This window comes from Anguilla rostrata, chromosome 16, assembly GCF_018555375.3.
Source record: "Anguilla rostrata isolate EN2019 chromosome 16, ASM1855537v3, whole genome shotgun sequence".
Lineage (NCBI taxonomy): Eukaryota > Metazoa > Chordata > Actinopteri > Anguilliformes > Anguillidae > Anguilla > Anguilla rostrata.
Window position 1 is genome coordinate 11453114 of NC_057948.1, and position 17945 is coordinate 11471058.

At 48.2% G+C, this 17945-nt stretch overlaps 1 protein-coding gene across 1 annotated transcript in view; it reads right to left on the reverse strand.

The window, feature by feature from the left end:
• The window catches only part of LOC135242625 (A-kinase anchor protein 13-like), a 76363-nt gene that overhangs the window by 48565 nt on the left and 9853 nt on the right, over positions 1–17945 (reverse strand). Inside the window, exons 2-4 of the mRNA XM_064313775.1 lie at positions 6000–6043; positions 2541–2694; positions 4–303 (exon numbers count right to left, since the gene is read on the reverse strand). Of these exons, the coding sequence (XP_064169845.1) occupies positions 4–303; positions 2541–2694; positions 6000–6032 (487 nt within the window). The 5' untranslated portion in view covers positions 6033–6043. The remainder of the gene's footprint in view (positions 1–3; positions 304–2540; positions 2695–5999; positions 6044–17945) is intronic.

Consider the following 17945-nt stretch of genomic DNA (forward strand, 5'->3'; position numbering starts at 1 on the left):
CACCTCCAGTGGCGCCTGCGTCGGGTCCCAGCAGGCTCCAGCCGGGGGGCAGGGGCAGGTGCCTGAGGGCTCGGGCCAGGCCCCGGTCCAGCCCGTCGCGGTCCCGCGGGGGGACCCGGCACCGGTCCAGCAGCGCGGCGTCCTCCAGCCCGTCCCGCCGGCCCGCCGCGCTCACCAGGAACTGCGCCACGTCGAAGGCCAGGTCCTGCACGAATCGCAAGCGCTCCTCTGCCATCGGGCCCGCGGGCCGGCCCGCCGCCGCCGAGCACAGCGTCACCCGCACCGTCTCGCAGCAGTCGTGCGCTGTCAGGGGTCACACGGGGTCACAGGGTCAGAGCCGGGGTCAGGGGTCACACGGGGTCACAGGGTCAGAGCCGGGGTCAGGGGTCACACGGGGTCACCGGGTCAGAGCCGCGGTCGGCTCCTTCCAAATTCAGCCATTTCTGGAGATGAACTCAAATTAAACATGTTAGTAGGAAAAGTCACCGTGGCGGTTTGGGGCCACGCCCACTGGCTGAGCGGGCGCACACACCTGCTTTGCGCTGACGAATCCGCTCAGAGTTTAAAGGTGCGCTCACTCACCACAGCGGGGACCCTGAGGCCAAGAACCCGCACGCACAGAGAACAAGAGACACAGAACCCAGCTGAAAAGCTGAGCAGCTAAAGGGTGAAAAGCTAAAAAGCGGAAGAGCAGAAAAGCTGAAAAGCTCTCCTAGTTTATTCATTTATTCTGTCTTTGTTTTTTTCAGTTTACTATATTTACCCGGAACCCATAAAGGAAAACGGTGAAGATTTGCATGTATTTGTTTGTTTGTGTAATGAACTCTCTCACTCTCTCTCTTTCTCTCTCTCTATCAAATAGGCAAATAAAACGCCGGTGAAAACTGGAACTTCCGAGGCTCCATGTAACCAGCTCTCAGGGGTGCCACCCTGCGTGTGACAGCCAAAGAGAACATCATGGCCACTTTATAGCATATTCAGAATATTCAATACACTATAACCACCATTATGTTGTATATTTATATACACCCTATACAACAATAATAAAAGTTGAATTTAATTATTTTTAAGGAACAATTGTAACTATGTTTGTAAGTTTATTTCTTTAGAATTATTGTTAGTTTATTTGGAATCTAACAAAGTGGATTTCACCTGTGCTGATCTGGAAGGAGTGTGTGTTTTTTGAGGCTTTTATGGGTATGAGATTTAGATTCATGGCACATTTCTGAGAAATACTGCCGCTCTGGCTGGATTACTGCGGTTCTCTCTCCCTGCGGGCGCCATCAAACCCCTCCAGCTCGTTCAGAAGCCCGCCGCTCGCCTCATCTGCAGTCTGCACACGCGTCGCGTTCCCCCGCGCCTCTCTCCACCGGATACCCACTGGGACCCGAATAAAACACATACCTCTAGTATCTGCTCTCAAACCCTACACCCTGCAAGCCAGACCACTCTGCTGCGCGCCCACCGCCCCTTTTACAGCCCCCTCCCTAAAGGGGCCGTCCTCTTCATCACGTCTCTCTTCTTACCCTGGCCCCCCGGTGGTGAAATGAGCCCCCCCCCCCTCCCCCCATTACAATCGGGACAGTGGAGTCACTACCCAGCTCACAGAACCTATTCAAACTGCACCTTGGCTCACCTACTGTTTAACTCTAAGCATCTTACAAGGGTTCCCAAGCTGCCACAATGCTAAATCTACAACTATATCTCCCAAACCTGCTTCATAATAATCCTACATTCGCCATTTCCCTCTTTCACCTGCTATGGCCTGGTGTATCTAGCTTTGTGTTGTAAGATTATGTATTGACTACTATTATCGGTTGTGACCCTGATAACTTAGCATCAACAGTCCCTAAATTAGTATGTATGCACTTGTATAAGTAGCTGTGACATAAATGTAAGTTATGCAAGTTGTTCCACATAAGAGCATCCTCAGCTGAACGCCTAAATTTAATATGCAAATGTAAATATAATTTTCCCCACTGTCCCAGAAACACTGTGACTTTATAACGCCCAACCGTTTTCACAGCTCGTTTCCAGGCGCACGAGGAAGTGAACTTTTGCGAGGAGGCGGAATTCAGCGCAGCGCCCCTGAAAGTGTGCCTCAGGAGCTACGCGCCCAAAGAGGCACGGCCAAAAAACAATCACAAGGTTCCCGTCCGCCAGAGGGCACGTCCAGTTTCCAGTTTCCCGAGCACGCGTCGCCGCGGCGTTCAACGGCCGAGGTTCGAGAGGAAGAGGAGGGCACGCTGACGCGCAGCGCTGCCCTACTGACTGGCAGAGCGCAGCAGTTCTGCAGCCAGCAGAAGACCTTTAAAAACCTGCTAACAGCGCCCTCGTGTGGTCACAGACCAGGGGTTAAATGTGCGCATGCAAGCTCATGAAATAACTCAAACATTAGCGTGTACGCATACTCACTCACATATACAAACACAAACAGAAACACGCTCATCCACACACACACACAATTACAAAAAACACACACACACACACACACGTATACACACACTCGTGGGCTGGGGCAGGTGTGGGGTGGGGCTCACCAGGGCAAACAGCCTGCAGGGTAACATGGCTGGTTCTCACGGTGCTGCTGAGGTGCGTCTGGGTGCTTCCAGAGAACAACAGATAGAACTCTACATCCTCCTCTTCCTCACAGACCTCTTCATCACACAGCTGCACAGTAAGGACACACTCGCCCTGCAATAACAGAGAGAGAGAGGGAGAAAGAGAAAACCAGAGGGAGAAAGAGAGAGAGAGAGACAGAGAGAGAGACAGTGAGAGAGAATGAGAGAGAGAGGGAGGGAGAGAAACAGAGGGGGAGGGGGGTATTTAGGGTTGCCAGGAAAAACAGTAGCAGTGAAAACGACCAAATGAAGCTGAAATAACAGTGGACCAGGTGCTCTCATTCCTCCGAAATCACCCGTCGCCTCGCTTCTCCTCCACAGTTCCACCCCCTTTTAAACCTGTGGGTGCTTCATTTTTTACAATCAGCAGCAGCAACCGTGGGCCACAAAAATGCCATGTATATGTTACTGAGTAAGTGCGCACTTACGGAGCCTAAACCAGGACGACAGGTTTGCGGGGTAACCTAAACCAGAGCTGAGGGGCGGGGCAGGCTGCGTTTCCTGAGCTGGGGTTATGTAGCACAGGTTATCTGAGGACCGTGCTGCGCTGAGACTGGGCCGCTATTGTGTTCAGCGTTCAGCGCTCCCTCACGGTACCCCAGCCTTATCAAGTCTGGCTGAAAGGGGGTGGGGGGGGGTGCGGGGGGATGGGGGATGGGGGGGGACAAAGGGGGCCGGCGGCTGGGGTTCGGAACCTTCTCCAACAAACGTCTACAAGCAGAAGGGCAAGGCGCTGACAGCTATAAAATGAGAGTAAGAGCCCCGGTTTCCAGGGTGTGTTTTGTACGAGCTTCGCGCTAGTGTTGGCTCGCTAACACTGCAGGGCCCCAGCTGTGCATTAAACAACATACCACCCCAAAAACACAAGAAGACTCTTACATGTTAATGTCAATACCGGTGTCAATATGAATTTACATTAACTGTGTTTGTTGGGACACACAAACACACAGAAATATGCACGCAAGCACACAGACACACACATAAACACACACTCACACATTCACGCGCACACACACACACACACACTCACAAACAGAAATATTACTCAACATTCACGTCCGTGCCACTGATTTTCTAGGAAAGCTGAGGTACTCACCCGAAGCACAGGAAACAGATCCAGGTTCTCAGTGTGACTACAGAATAAATTCAGGACTGCTCCAACTCCACATTTTTAGGAGTCTGGATGACATTTCCGGTTGTAAATCGTTTAAATCGGACACTGGCAGTAAGATAATCCTGCTGGCGGTTTATGAATAGGTTAGTTCTTTCAACAGCACTAAAACACTGTTTGTGACACATTTGCTAATGTCGGGGTATAAACTACAGCGGTATTTGAACTGCCTTTGGGGGATCTGTACTTATTTCTTTGACGTGATTATGATTCACGGTCGTAGGAACAGGTGGTTTTGGAGCCACCCGGGGCCGGAGGGCTCGGTTCCGCATCGGTGAGCGCGCCGGGGCGTACCGCGGCCTCGGCCGCCCGTGAGCGCGCTCAGTCCGCACCTCCGCCAGGGGCCGGGCTGGGTCTGCACAGCTGATTCAATCTGGGCGTGCGAGCGTTCCCATGAAACCAGACACCAGCCGTTAATCACATACTCCCCCCTCCCTCCCTCCCCCCCTCCCCCCGTGCGGCCCCGCCCCTTTTCCACTGCGAGGATGTGCTGACGACTCGCCGACCCCCCCCCCCCATCACACCCCCCCAGCTCTGACACTGCGCTAGGCGCTAATGCATTCCCTCACTGCACTGGCTCACAGAGCCGCCATGGCGCCCGTACGGACCAGCGGGAGAGACAGTTTCACCACCCCAGCCCCCTGCTCTCCTGTAGCACTGACCTGATTCCACACTTCATTTCTGCATTCATTTACAGGGCAGCGTCGGAAGTGTAACAGAATATCGGCCAAGTATGAAGGGGTGTGCGTGTGTGTGTGTCTGTGTGTCTGATTGTGTGTGTGTGTGTCTTTGATTATGTGTCAGAGTGAGAGACATAGCATTTGCACCTGTCTGCGACTGCGTGTGTGTGTGTGTGTGTTTGTTAATTCACAAAGTACTCAATAAAATCAGATAATGCCAATTCTTCTCAATAAGTCTGCTAGGCAAGTAATAAAATTATTTTGTGTGTGAGTGTGAGACTGACCATTTGCATCTGTCTGTGAGTGCGTGACAGAGACACTGAGCATTTGAATCTGTGTGTGTGTGCATGAGTGAGAGAGATAGAGAGAGAGAGAGAGAGAGAGAGAGAAAGAGCGAGAGAGAAGGAGAAAATGTATTAATCAAGGGAAACGAATGAAAACAGGCCGAGACTCATCGGTTCAAAGGGAGCTTTTCCGCCCCGTCTACTTCCAGCTCACTAGCCTCCGCTGCTAACTGAGCTCGGCTACCGTGGCACGTAATTCAGTTACACCGTCTGCGTTTGGGTGCCAGTCTGAAACACTGTAAAACATCACGTCTGCGTCAATCAAATCAAAACCACAAAAGCATGAACCAAAGCAGCTGCAGCACAGCTACTGTAGACACGTCTGAGACACGTCTCACGAGTCACAGCCTCAGTAAAGCCTGCTCTACCGCGTCTATCACTGCATTTCACAGCAGGTTAGCACCTCTTAGGGATCACTCAATATCCATTATGCTATAAACTTCAGTCAAATCAGTCAAACTGAGTGTCAACCCACATTCTTCTAACTGAACTTCCCTCTATTGTCACACCCTCATAATTACCATATTACTGAATAAGAAGAGGGCAAAGTATAAACACAGAAAAAAAAGCAGGGTTGGTGAGTACTGAGTGGGCCTGTTGAACCTGGGGGTTGCAGGTTCAATTCCCAAGTAGAGTACGCTACTAAGCCTGGACTGCTTCAGTAAATGTTCAGCTGTATGAATGGATGCTAAGTAAAAAAGCTAAATGGCATAAGTTCTGGATAAAGAGCATCTGCTAAATCCCAGCAATGTAGTGTTCTGATGGGAAGTGGCACTGGTCTGCCAGTAGAGGGTGCTCTTCCTTCCAGGCCAAGCAGAAAACCAATGCCCTGGAGATGTTCAACCCAGAGCCTGACATGCTTGCGGTCATGAATGTTCCCATGAAAATTAAAAGGAGGGGTGCCTCCATATCTTGCCAAAATTCAAACCCTAGCTCTCCCAATCCAGTCATAAAATCGTCCCCTTGTTTGACTTAAAACAGAGTTTAATTCCCACTTCTTGGAGCTGGAGTATGATCACGTTGTGGCACAAAATAGGTGCCGTACATCAACCAAAGCTACTCCTCAATGGAGGCAGAGGTGATTTTACCTCCTCCCTCTCTGTAAAACTGCTCAGAGATCCTGAGATTGAAGGCTCCATACAAATATGGTGCAATAGCCGCACAATAAAATTGTAATACTCACATATAACGGAGCTTGCTGTGGATTCAGTTTCATGACACAGGACTCTGAAAGCAAAAAAAGAGAGACAGAAAGAACGTAGCGTTACAAACAAAGAGGGAACAGAGAAGAGGAATTTGCAGAGGCGAGAAAACAAATTCACAGCCAAAAAGTGAAAGTCCCACACCAAGATCGGCCGTGTAACCATTGGGTCTCAGTGGCCTGGCTGCACGAGGACTGAAGATCACAGAAGGTCTTTAACCAAGACAGCTGAGCCCATATAAAAGACCTCAGAGTAGGCGCACTGATCTAGGATCAGTTTAGCTGTTTAGCTCATAAAAGAAAAGGTTAGGGCACAGACAGGGAAACCCTGATCCTAGATCAGTGTTCCTACTCTGAGATGGGGCCTTTATGGCTCGTAAGCTTCATCAGACTCATACGGCTCAAGCGGCAAACTGCAGGAACGGCCGCCGCAAACACATGTCGCTGCTCGACTCCAGACGGGGATCACTGCAATTAAAATCCCTTTCACGAAAACCTAACCGGCAATTAGGAGGAATCAGCGATGTAAGCTTCAACGCAGCCAGTGGCTCCAGGCAACCCAGCTAGCGTTACAGCAGCACTCTGTGGTGCCTGAATGCAGTCTTTAAAACCGCAGAAGCAGCACAGCTGTAATTTAAGACCAGCTGACTGATCGCCAGCCTTCACAAAGCATTAACACATTGATTAAAGCCTGCAGTCAGGCTCCTGTGAAACAGTGTGAGGGGAAACACACATACACACACGTGCATACACACACACACAGACACACAAACACAGTCACGTGCATGCACACACACCCACAGATACACACAGGCACATGCATACACAAACACACATGCAAGCACGTACACACTCCTATTCACACACACATTCAAGCACTCAGGCACAAACATCAGTTCTGGGGGGATTCAAAATTTGAAACCAAACCAACTGAACAGACAAAATTATGAACACACACACACAATGACTGCCCACCCAGGGACAATTGCAAAAAACGTGCCAGCATTTAACTTTCGCTTACTGTGCCTTTCATGTGTACATCACTGGGGAAATAAACTTCCAGAAAAATGCAAACAATTATTTATAATTACACACAGAAGTATATTATTATAATCGAACTTCAGGGAATATGACAAGCAAACCCTCAGCCCATACAAGCTGTTTCTGGGTTTTACTGTGTTTCACACACACACACACACCTATACATATACTCACACACACACTCGCACAAACACACACACGTGCACACACACATACACGCACATACAGACACACGCACACACACACACATACACGCATCTACGCACGCACAGAAAACACACACACACACCACACACACACACACACGTGCGTACACACACACACACACCACACACACACACTCAAACACACAAACACGCAAACATACACACACACACACACTCACAGCTGATGCTCTTCAGTCAGCTGGTGCAGCTACAGGGCACGTGTGACGTGTGAGTCAGGTCCGGTAGCTGCAGAATTTCACAGCGCACTGTCGAACGCGTCACCCGTCTGTTACAGCAAGGGGCCACCAGGACCCCATCAGGGGGCACAGATGCAGGAGGCTGGAGGTTTGGAACCAAAGGGTGTTCAGCTCCAGACAGGCATTGGCTGGAAAGTGTTGAGCAAGGTGACCAGAAAGAGCCAAACAGCAACAACACTTCAATTTTGCAGATTCATTTCTACTGTTTGTATTATGCTATGCTGTGTGCTTTTGTGTTTGTGTCTCTGCGTTTGTGTGTGTGTGTGTATGCGTGTGTTTGTGTGTCTGTATGTTTGCATGTGTGTGTGTGTGTGTGTTTGAGTGTGTATGTGAGCGTGTGAGACAGTGATCTCCCCCTGTAAGATGCTAGCTTTCACTGCAAACTGCACCCACGCATGGGGCTGCCTAACACCCACTCAGCACATTTTAATCTCTTCCAGAGCAGACTGTATCAGAACTAGAATTGCTCTGTTTACCCAAGCAGTTTGGGTCAGCTGCGCTTCTCTGTTTACTGGAAAGTTCTCTCATTCTTTCTTCACTGAAGAGAGTCTTGTAGGAGAGAGGGATGGTGAGGTAAAGAGATAATCAGCTGTCTAAAATTACACCCAGTGATCTCATCCTCTTGCTTTAAGCCGTCGTTCTCTCTCTCATGATCTCTATCTACCTCTCTTTCTCTCTCATGATCTCTCTTTCATGATCTCTCTACCTCTCTCTCCCTCTTTCCTGATCACAAAACTGTGATCTAATGAGCACTTGCAGAACTTGTGTTCCCCATTTTGTGTAAACACTAAATACACTTAGCAGAGTTACAAACACATCCAAACCCCTCGCCAGCACAGCCACACACGAGCACGCACCTCCAACACAGTCTGACATAGATGCAACAAACACAGTATCACAAGAGCACACACTTCCAACAGTCTGACACAGACACAACAAACACAGACACACACAAGCACACATCTTCAGCACAGTCTGACACAGACACAACAAACACAGCCTCACACAAGTACACACCTCCAACACAGTCTGACACAGACACAACAAACACAGCATCACAAGAGCACACACCTCCAACACAGTCTGACACAGACACAACTCAGCTGCAAAACACATGCAGGGGACAGCACAACTCAACAGAGATACATACACACAGCACAACATATTTAGTTTAGTTTAGTACAGATATAGTTTAGTTAGGTACATTAAGCAAAGACTAAATTAAATTAATTATCCATCATCAACAAACAGGGAAAAAAACACCACCAATATATCTGTCCTTTCCATTGCAGATAATGACTACACCTTGTTTGTGGACGTTGCCAATATATATTTAACATTCCAGTTTCCTTTATGTACATCTCATCATAGTCCTTGCAGATTATATCCCATTAATTTAAAGTGTGACACGCCTTCAAGACAAATGGAAACTACCTGTGCATCACAGAGTATGAGCACTGTGACTGCGAGCAGATTTACATTACATTACATTACAGGCTTTGGCAGACTTTATCCAAGCGACGTAAACAAGTGTAACAACCCTGAACAATATGACGAAACCTGAGAAAGTCGTCCAAGTACAGGAACAACGATAGTTCACTGACCTGTGAAACTGATACAAATCAATGGTACAATGGTACAATACCACTGCTCTGTAAATTCGGCTGACTGCGATAGCTCTCACACAGATTATCTGAAAGTAAACACACATGTTTCAACAGGTCACATGACCAACAAGAGGTCACAGGTCACTTAGACCCTTTACGTCACTGCAGAGTAACATGAGATGATGTAGCACCAGGGAGACTAAGCGCACTAAGGGGTCCGTACTGTTACAGTGCAGGAGTTCCTGTTGCTCTGATAGCCTTACTCAACAGGGTGGAGTTGTGGGCTCGCTTTGAAAAGAGGCAGAAAGGTATACAATACGAGACAGGCAACCTGTGTAAGCTGAAATAAGTGTACTATCTGTTTATTGTACTAACAGTGCTTTCACTGACAAGAACAAAAAACAAGATAAGAGCTCTATACAATTAGATAAAAAGCAAATACCACTGGCTACAGCTACTGGGGAAAGTGCAATATCACGACAGCGTGTGAATTTAATTTTCAGAGATCTGTATTTGTAACCAAGTTCAAGAGCTCTAAATTTTCAATGAGAAGCAGAGTCTGGCATCTTGGTTTTGCACAACTTCACAAGAGCAAGAACAGCTGGTCTCACAGCACACACACACCCAGACACGCACACACAGCACACACACACACGCACGTATAACATCAGCTGTAAGGGAAGAGCTACATTAACCCAGGAAGCCGGTTGGTTCGCACGATACCACAGGACATAAATGAGACTGAAGTTTAATTTGGAAGCACGGCTGCTGACATGAGCAACATCCTTCCTCCTCCCCAAAATGTGCGGCTTCCTCCCGGTCGCCCTACAAAGGGAGAGGCACGAGAGGCAGTTAAACCCAGACTTCCTCCCACCTGAAACGGATGAGGAGAGGAGAGGAGAGGAGAGGAGAGGAGAGGAGAGGAGAGGAGAGGAGAGGAGAGGAGAGGAGAGGAGAGGAGAGGGGAGGAGAGAACGTACGCTCCCCATGCAGCAGCCTCATGGACCCACGTCCACTTACTTAATCTTATTTCAGTTAATTTCAATGAATTTCAGTTTCAGTGATCAACTGCTTTTCACCACCTCTTTTTCTTATCTAAGCCAATAAGAGACTAGACTAGGAGCCAATAAGAGACTAGCCTGGGAGCCAATCAGAGACTAGGCTGGGAGCCCATAAGTGACTCACCTGAGAGCCAATCAGAGACTAGACTGGGAGCCAATCAGAGACTAGGCTGGGAGCTAATCAGAGATTAGGCTGGGAGCCAATAAGTGACTCACCTGGTGGCCAATCAGAGACAAGACTGGGAGCCAATCAGAGACTAGGCTGGGAGCCAATAAGAGACTAGACTGGGAGCCAATCAGAGAAGAGCCTGGGAGCCAATAAGAGACTAGACCGGGAGCCAATCAGACACGAGCCTGGGAGCCAATAAATGAATAGTTTGGGATGAATCACTACCCACCTCTGTGGAATAAATTGTGGCTACTGTAGCTAGCCTATACCATGCTAGCCTGGGGCACAGTGTTTATCTGAAGAATCAGTGTTATTATCACATCTAGATGATTAGACAATTCTGTGGATCTATTTTGCAAAGTGGGTGGTTAAAAAGCCTGACAGGCGCTTTATTTAAGTTTAATTGTTCATCTTGCATGATAAAATTTATCACCAAATATGGCAAATGCACTATAAAGCGGCTGAAATACGCTCAGCGCACAGTTCAGGCAGGCACTCCACAAAAAGCGCAGTCGGCTCCCTTACTAACGAAACGGAAACACAAAAGGCGACTGAGCAGGGAGACTGCTGACACCGCAGCGCGGACGCAGTGAGGTCTGAAACAGGATTAGCAGACAGACCTCCAGCCCGTCAGCTCGTTCATGCCATTTTGGGGCTCTGTCTCTCTCTCTCTCCCTCTCTCTCAAATTTTTTAATTTCAAAGTGCTTCATTGGCATGACCAATATAGGCACTTGTGTTGCCAAAGCAGAGGTTACATAATATAACTATGTACAATATGAATGCAAGATTATGTATTTGCTTCAACAAAAATTAATTAATTTTTAAACAGCCTATAATCTCCCTCTCTCTCTCTCCTTGTTCTCTCTCTCTCTCTCTCTCTCTCATCCCCTGCTTGGCCACTCATGCTGAACGGTAGGCAGTGTAGCGGAAGGTGGGCGCAGTGCTTTTGTTCTCTTCCCGTTTCCTGCGTATCCGTGCAGCAGGCTGGGATTAGCGTACTGGCTATCTGAAATCCCCCCCTAACGAGCGCCACAGCAGACCCCGAGCTGGACGCGTGCCAGACAGCCACACGCAGGACACCGCCGCATCACAGGGGGAGGAGCCACACGCAGGACACCGCCGCATCACAGGGGGTGGAGCCACACGCGGGACACTGCTGCATCACAGGGGGTGGAGCCACACGCAGGACAATGCCGCATCACAGGGGGAGGAGCCACACGCAGGACACTGCCGCATCACAGGGGGAGGAGCCACACGCAGGACACTGCCGCATCACAGGGGGAGGAGCCACACGCAGGACACTGCCGCATCACAGGGGGAGGAGCCACACGCAGGACAAGGCCGCATCACAGGGGGAGGAGCCACACGCGGGACAAGGCCGCATCACAGGGGGAGGAGCCACACGCAGGACAAGGCCGCATCACAGGGCGAGGAGCCACACACGGGACACCACTGCATCACGAGGCCACACCCAAAACAGCTCCCTGACTCCTCCCCCCAAACCCCCCGCTCTCTACTTCCCACAGGTCATGTGCAAAGCCAGCCTTACAGTTGAACGTCAGCAAATGCACTTCCTGTAGTCGAAGACGAACCAAAACAAAAGTTTCAAGATGGTGTAAGAAGGGGCTTATATGCACACAGTGTACTTCTTTGTTAACCTCTCCCTCAATTTATTAATGCTTAATTAACTCCCTCTATCCATAAAGACTCTCATAATTTTTTTATTATTAATTTACATATTTATCCACAGAGTAATACCTTGAAGAATCCGCACCCTGCTCTGTGGTAAAAATCCATCCATCAGGCCCAAAGGTTGAACCCGCCAACTCCCTCTTCGGTTTCACCTCTGGTGTGGCTCGGTCATGACAGAAGGTGTGTTTTACCGTTTCCTGCTAGAGTCACTCTACAAGTAATTCTGTGTGCGTGCTCAGGGCATTGTGTAGGCCTCTAAAACCAGTTTCTGCGCTCAAGCCTAATTGGTCGGTTCTGTTCATTCCCAGAATTCACAGCAGGCGGTGCTCAAGCAGGGGTCCAAGCTCAAGCGCTCCACGAATGAGCAAAGTCTCATTACGCACGTTGCTAATAGTAACGTAGCTTTCCATAACAAGCTGATGATTGCTGAAGCAGGCAGGGGGCAATAATATTAGCTTTCCCCTGCACAACTGCAGTCAGCACTTCTCACATGTATTTGTGTTTCAACGCTGGCTTTTACAGATGATTCAGTGAAAAGTGCAGTCTGTGTACATTCCAGGAGACACTCAGATGTGCAGACCCTGACTGTGATCATTCTTGCACGTACACTGCAGGATCCTCATAATTAATGAACTTATTTATTCGCTTGCCATTATCCAGGTCGGCTTACATAACTGATATTTTGCACCATAGGCATTTGTAAAGTGGGGCATTTTCTACAGAAATTCAGGATTCAGGAAATTCGTAATGGTAGCGCCCTACATAGAAACTGAATCTGCACATCTGTGGTGAGAAAACCACTGTACCACAGCATCACCCCATTTGGAAGACTTATTTTTAATTGCACTTCATTTATAATCTTAGCAATGAACATTTGGTTCAAATGCTATACCATGCATTGACGTACACTCTATTTACAACAGGTGCTGCACAGGTCCACTGAGTGATATATCACCTGGACAGGCTGGACACCAACAGCTTAACTGACAGATCAATTGCAGATCAGTGGCTCAGCTCTAAGCCAATATCCTAGAGGAAGCAGTCAGAGCAGGTATGAATCAGATGTATAGGAGTTGGAGAAAGAGAGAGAGAGAGAGAGAGCACTGAGGAACGAGCGAGGGTCCGGGGCCCAAGAGCGTTCATTTTCACCCCACACAGAGAGGCGAGAGAGAGAGTCATGTAACAGGAAGGGGGAAATGGAGAGAGGGACACAGGGAAGGAGGGAGAGGGGAGGTAGAAAGACGCAAGCTGGAGCTGTACAGCTGACACCCCTGTCAGCATTTTAGATTTAAATGTTTGAAATAAAACGGTGATAATTTCTAATGAAAACGGCTGAGTGTTCGATAACCGTGAGATGGGTTGTTGGCATGTATGTATATGTGTGTGTGTGTGTGTGTGTGTATGTATATGTGTATATGTGTGTATGTGTGTGTGTGTTTTTTTTTTTTTTTTTTTTGTTTTTTTTGGGGGGGGGTAGAGTTAAAGTCTCAACTTCATTGGATCAGACCAAGAGAAAATGACGTCCTACAGAGCCATTCACCTTGTCTCCATAGAAAAGAGAAACAAAAAGAGGAACTGAGGCCTATAAGTACCCTGATCACACACACGCACACACGCACGCATGCACGCACACACACTCGTACACAAACGCACCTGCACCAACACACCCCTTCTTCTGCACCTGACAGGAAGAGAGGATGTGATTTATTATTTTAACAGTTTCCCCAAGATCCAGGACACAAGCGCTTGCCGCAGCCGCGGACAGACGATTCTGAGAAATGGTTTTTGCGTGTCGTCGTTCCAGGAAACACTTGCTCTCTGCTCACAGATTCTCACGGACCTCTAATGAATCGCCACTCACATACAGCACATCCAACACACGTTTGTGACTATTTACCAAGGGGACAAAATATTGAGACTTTGCAGTAGGCCCAAGTGTGGAAGACAACTACTGTAACATTTAAGACATCAAAACAATACAAGGAGTGAAAGGGAATACTAACAGGAGGCAGAGAGTATAACCAAGAAAAGATACTCCGCCATTTTGAAGAGAAATATTCAGTTTTGTTCCTTTAAAAGTGAAATGTATAAAATGAACTGGTGTAATCATTGGTGCTTCAACACAGCCAATTTCAATGTTACCCACCATATACCCCCTGACCCCTAGAGGGGGCCCACTGAAATTCTTTCCTGTGGAACTTGGTGATGCATTGGGGCACTTTTAGCTTGGCCACAAGATTGCTGACAAGTTAAAAATAAACTGAGGAGAGAACAAAACTTGCTTGCCTGCATCGATTTTTTTTTTCACTGTGGGAAAAATCAGAACCCTCCCATTTGTTCAGAAAGGTCACACGGCTCTGCGACAGAGGGCAGCCATTGGTCACTTTCGGTACCAAGATACATCACCCATTAACTCACACACAGGCAGTTAGGACCAGCAGAGAACTGTCAGGCACTGAAAGAGAGTCCTAGGAACAGAGTTTATAAAAAGCCTAAATTAAATTCCATTTCAATCTAAATTAAAGCTGGCAGTCTTCTATGGAATTGGACGCTGTAACTTTCTACATTCCACTTAGACACAAGTAGTTCCTCAACACTCACACACACCCTGCTCTACATTTGGAGGGTGTTAACCTTTACAAGTAGGGTCAACCAAGCTGTGTGCTGACCGTCCACTGAAACAACATTAATGTGACCGAACGTCGAGCAGACCGACTCCACGGAGGAAAGAAGAGCCTGGTTGGTGTTTGCCAAGCACAGCACAAAATGACCGGACCAGCGAAGACATTTCACCACGACTAACACCGGTAACAAATGGTGACAAGTAAAAGCTACTGAGAAGTGTGAGTGGTGTACCCACGCCCATGCCGGGTGGCGAGGGCCAGGCTTAGCGCAGTGTTTCCAGTGAAACAGCTGTCGGGCCCGGCACGGCGGGGGCGCTGGGTGCACGACGCCCCGCGGGCGGGGTTGCCAGGGGGGTGTTGAATGTGCTTCTCATTACGCGGCACTGTGTTAGGCCCGAGAGTACGGGCACAGACTGCTCACGCTCCACAGCTACCATCACACTGACATCACTCTAACTATCAGCTGGTACTCAACAGCAATGGCCATGCTAGTATTAATCAGCATTTCAGCCTTGGAAACCAAGAGCAAATCCGTTTCCTTTACAGCTGAAGACAGAGGAAATGCACCAATCCCGAAATGTGGTCCTGGGTTAAAGAACCGCTACAATCTGAATGTGCACACTCTCTGGAGCAAAATGTATCAATATTACTGAATGGTAATTAATTTGTTTTGAACATAAAGAGTATTTAACACGTACACAGACGTGCTAAGCCAGTGCGGGACAGTGGTGCAGTGAGTAGCACTGTCACCTGACAGCAAGGAGGCACCGAGTTTGAATCCTGACCGAGGGCCTTTCTGTGTGTGCATGTTCTTTCCGTGTGCACTAGGGTTACCCTGGGTACTCCAGTTTCCTCCATGCAGGTTACTGTAGGTTGGAGCGGAGAGTCTGTGTGGGCCCTGTGATGGATTGGTGACCTGTCCAGGGTGTATTCCTACCTTTCATCCATTGTCTGCTCTGATTCGATAGGCTCCTGCGACCCTGACCACATCCGTAAGGCGTAAGCGGTTTAGAAAATGGATTGATGGACGGATGTGCTTAATCATCGTAAGTGCGTCAAGACAAGACTTCACCTTTAGCCAGACAGTGACAATGCCCTCAATCGAATAAAGGGCAGGTCCTTTAGTACATCTCACAATTGGGTTAAACTGCTCCATGGGTGGTCAGATTTCTCTGTGATATAATTCAGTCTCTACCTTCTATGAGTTTGCATTGAGTTCACTTGTGTATCACATTAAATTAAAGCCAGCCTAATGCACAGTGGAGGACTGCAGAAGCTGTGATTACTGGTTCACCTGGTTATCTGCAGGCCCAAACCCTGGAAGCGGCACTGTGGTTGTACCCTTGAGCGCGGTACTTCACTTAAATTGCCTCAGCAAACCTTCAGCTGCATAATTGGATGATTTGTTAAACGGGTGCTGTTTAAATACCACAGAGTAAGATAAGACGCTGTAAATGCCGCTGTTCTGTTTAAATACCACAGAGTAAGATAAGACGCTGTAAATGCCGCTGTTCTGTTCACCTCGCCTCTCCCGGTCCTCTGCTCCGCAGTTCGCTCCAGTAACAGCTCAGCGATCGATCGCAGCGGAGTCAACAAGCGACCTCAGAGAACAACAAACATTCCCGCCGTTCGTCCGGAAGGCAAACGACCACGCTAACGTTTGACGTTTCGTCATCGAGCTCCAACAATCAGTGAGGGAGTTCTCTGAAACACGCTGCATGGTCCTTCAGGTAAAACACAAAATATCAAACCATTTTTTGGAAAAGTTCCTCTTTGAGAACTTCTTCATGCTGCCTTCAGATAATCATTATCATCATTCATAGAATTCGTTGTCATTCTTTCTGAGAATAAGCTCAAACTTCGGTTTAAAACAAGCCATATATCAGACCATGCCATTCAGTGACATCACATCACCTACTGTTACACAGCCTAGTTTTCTTTTATCTCAACTGTTTTCCATGCTGACATGTTTGATGTTGTCTCTAACTCTCGCCCTCTGTGCACTGATGCTACTGCTGATATGCTAACTGCTCTGCACTGACCCATTTAACTAGATGAGATAAATAAATAGAATCGTATAGCATTTCAACAAGGCACTTCAGAGGATAATCGTCAGGGAACATGAAACACCCTTCTCTCTGGTAGTGCACACGGGGATGAATAAGGAGTGCATGGTTCAGCCTGCAACTCTCAATATTGGTCCACCATTCATCATCTGACAGTGGCCTTACTCTGCTCCCCCACGACAGCCAAGTCTACGTACCTCACATGAGCAGAGGCCATTGTCCCCACATCCCATAATATTCTCCTCCTTCTGTGTGCGAACCAACCACTTGTGATTGACCCTTGGCATGTCCAGCATAGCTATGCCCTCATGCCAACCAGTTCTTCGCTGAGTCATGAAAACATTGGGAAAAAACCTGAGTTAACTACTGAGACAAGATCGTGTAAGTATATGACTTTTCTGATACTCTTTTCTTCAGCAGCTGTCTTCACTCCTGAACAGTCTAAAGTGTTAGCCTACTTACTTAAGTTGAAATGTTACTTCACTGCACTGAGAGACAATTCTAAGAAACCAAGATGAAGGGGGGGGGGGGGGGCAGTTTAACTCATTCATTCCGTGTTACACTTGTGCTGAGTGGGAGGACTAACTCCTAACCTGCATAATGGAACCGGTCCTGGGCTACAGTGTTCATATCGTACCACCAACCTTCCAGGGCAGGGTCTGGTAAGGGTGGGTTCGGACCCCAAGGACCACACGGGAGCCAGGATTTATGTGTTCTTCCGTTTCCTAACTGTGTCATCGAAGCCCCGTTTTGACTGGACTGACCTGGCGCCCCGGGTATAAATCGGTGGCTAATTGAAATAGAAGAGGCACTGGACAGCTTCAGTCCTCCCTCTGCATTGGAAGCAGGAGTCAGCAGGGACTGGGTGTTGCGGGACTTGTCCGCAGGAAGGTCAGGTTTATTTTATAAGTCCGGCACATTTCCTGCCGTTCCAGACACCGCAGCTCCGTGCATTCAGATTGTCTCTAATTTTAACTGAATTGACGACAAACGTTCTGAATTGGTGACATTACCAGGAACCCTGCAGGAACCCTGTACTGAAGCTGCAAAAAAAAAACAAAAAAAACAAAAAAAAACAGAAGGTTGGTTGATAGTAACAAGAGAACCTCAGACAGAAAGAACACAGATGGAAAAAACTAGCACGGGTTTTATCAGCAAAACCCAGTCGCTGTGCAATAACATCATCCTCCACCCTTCCCCTCAA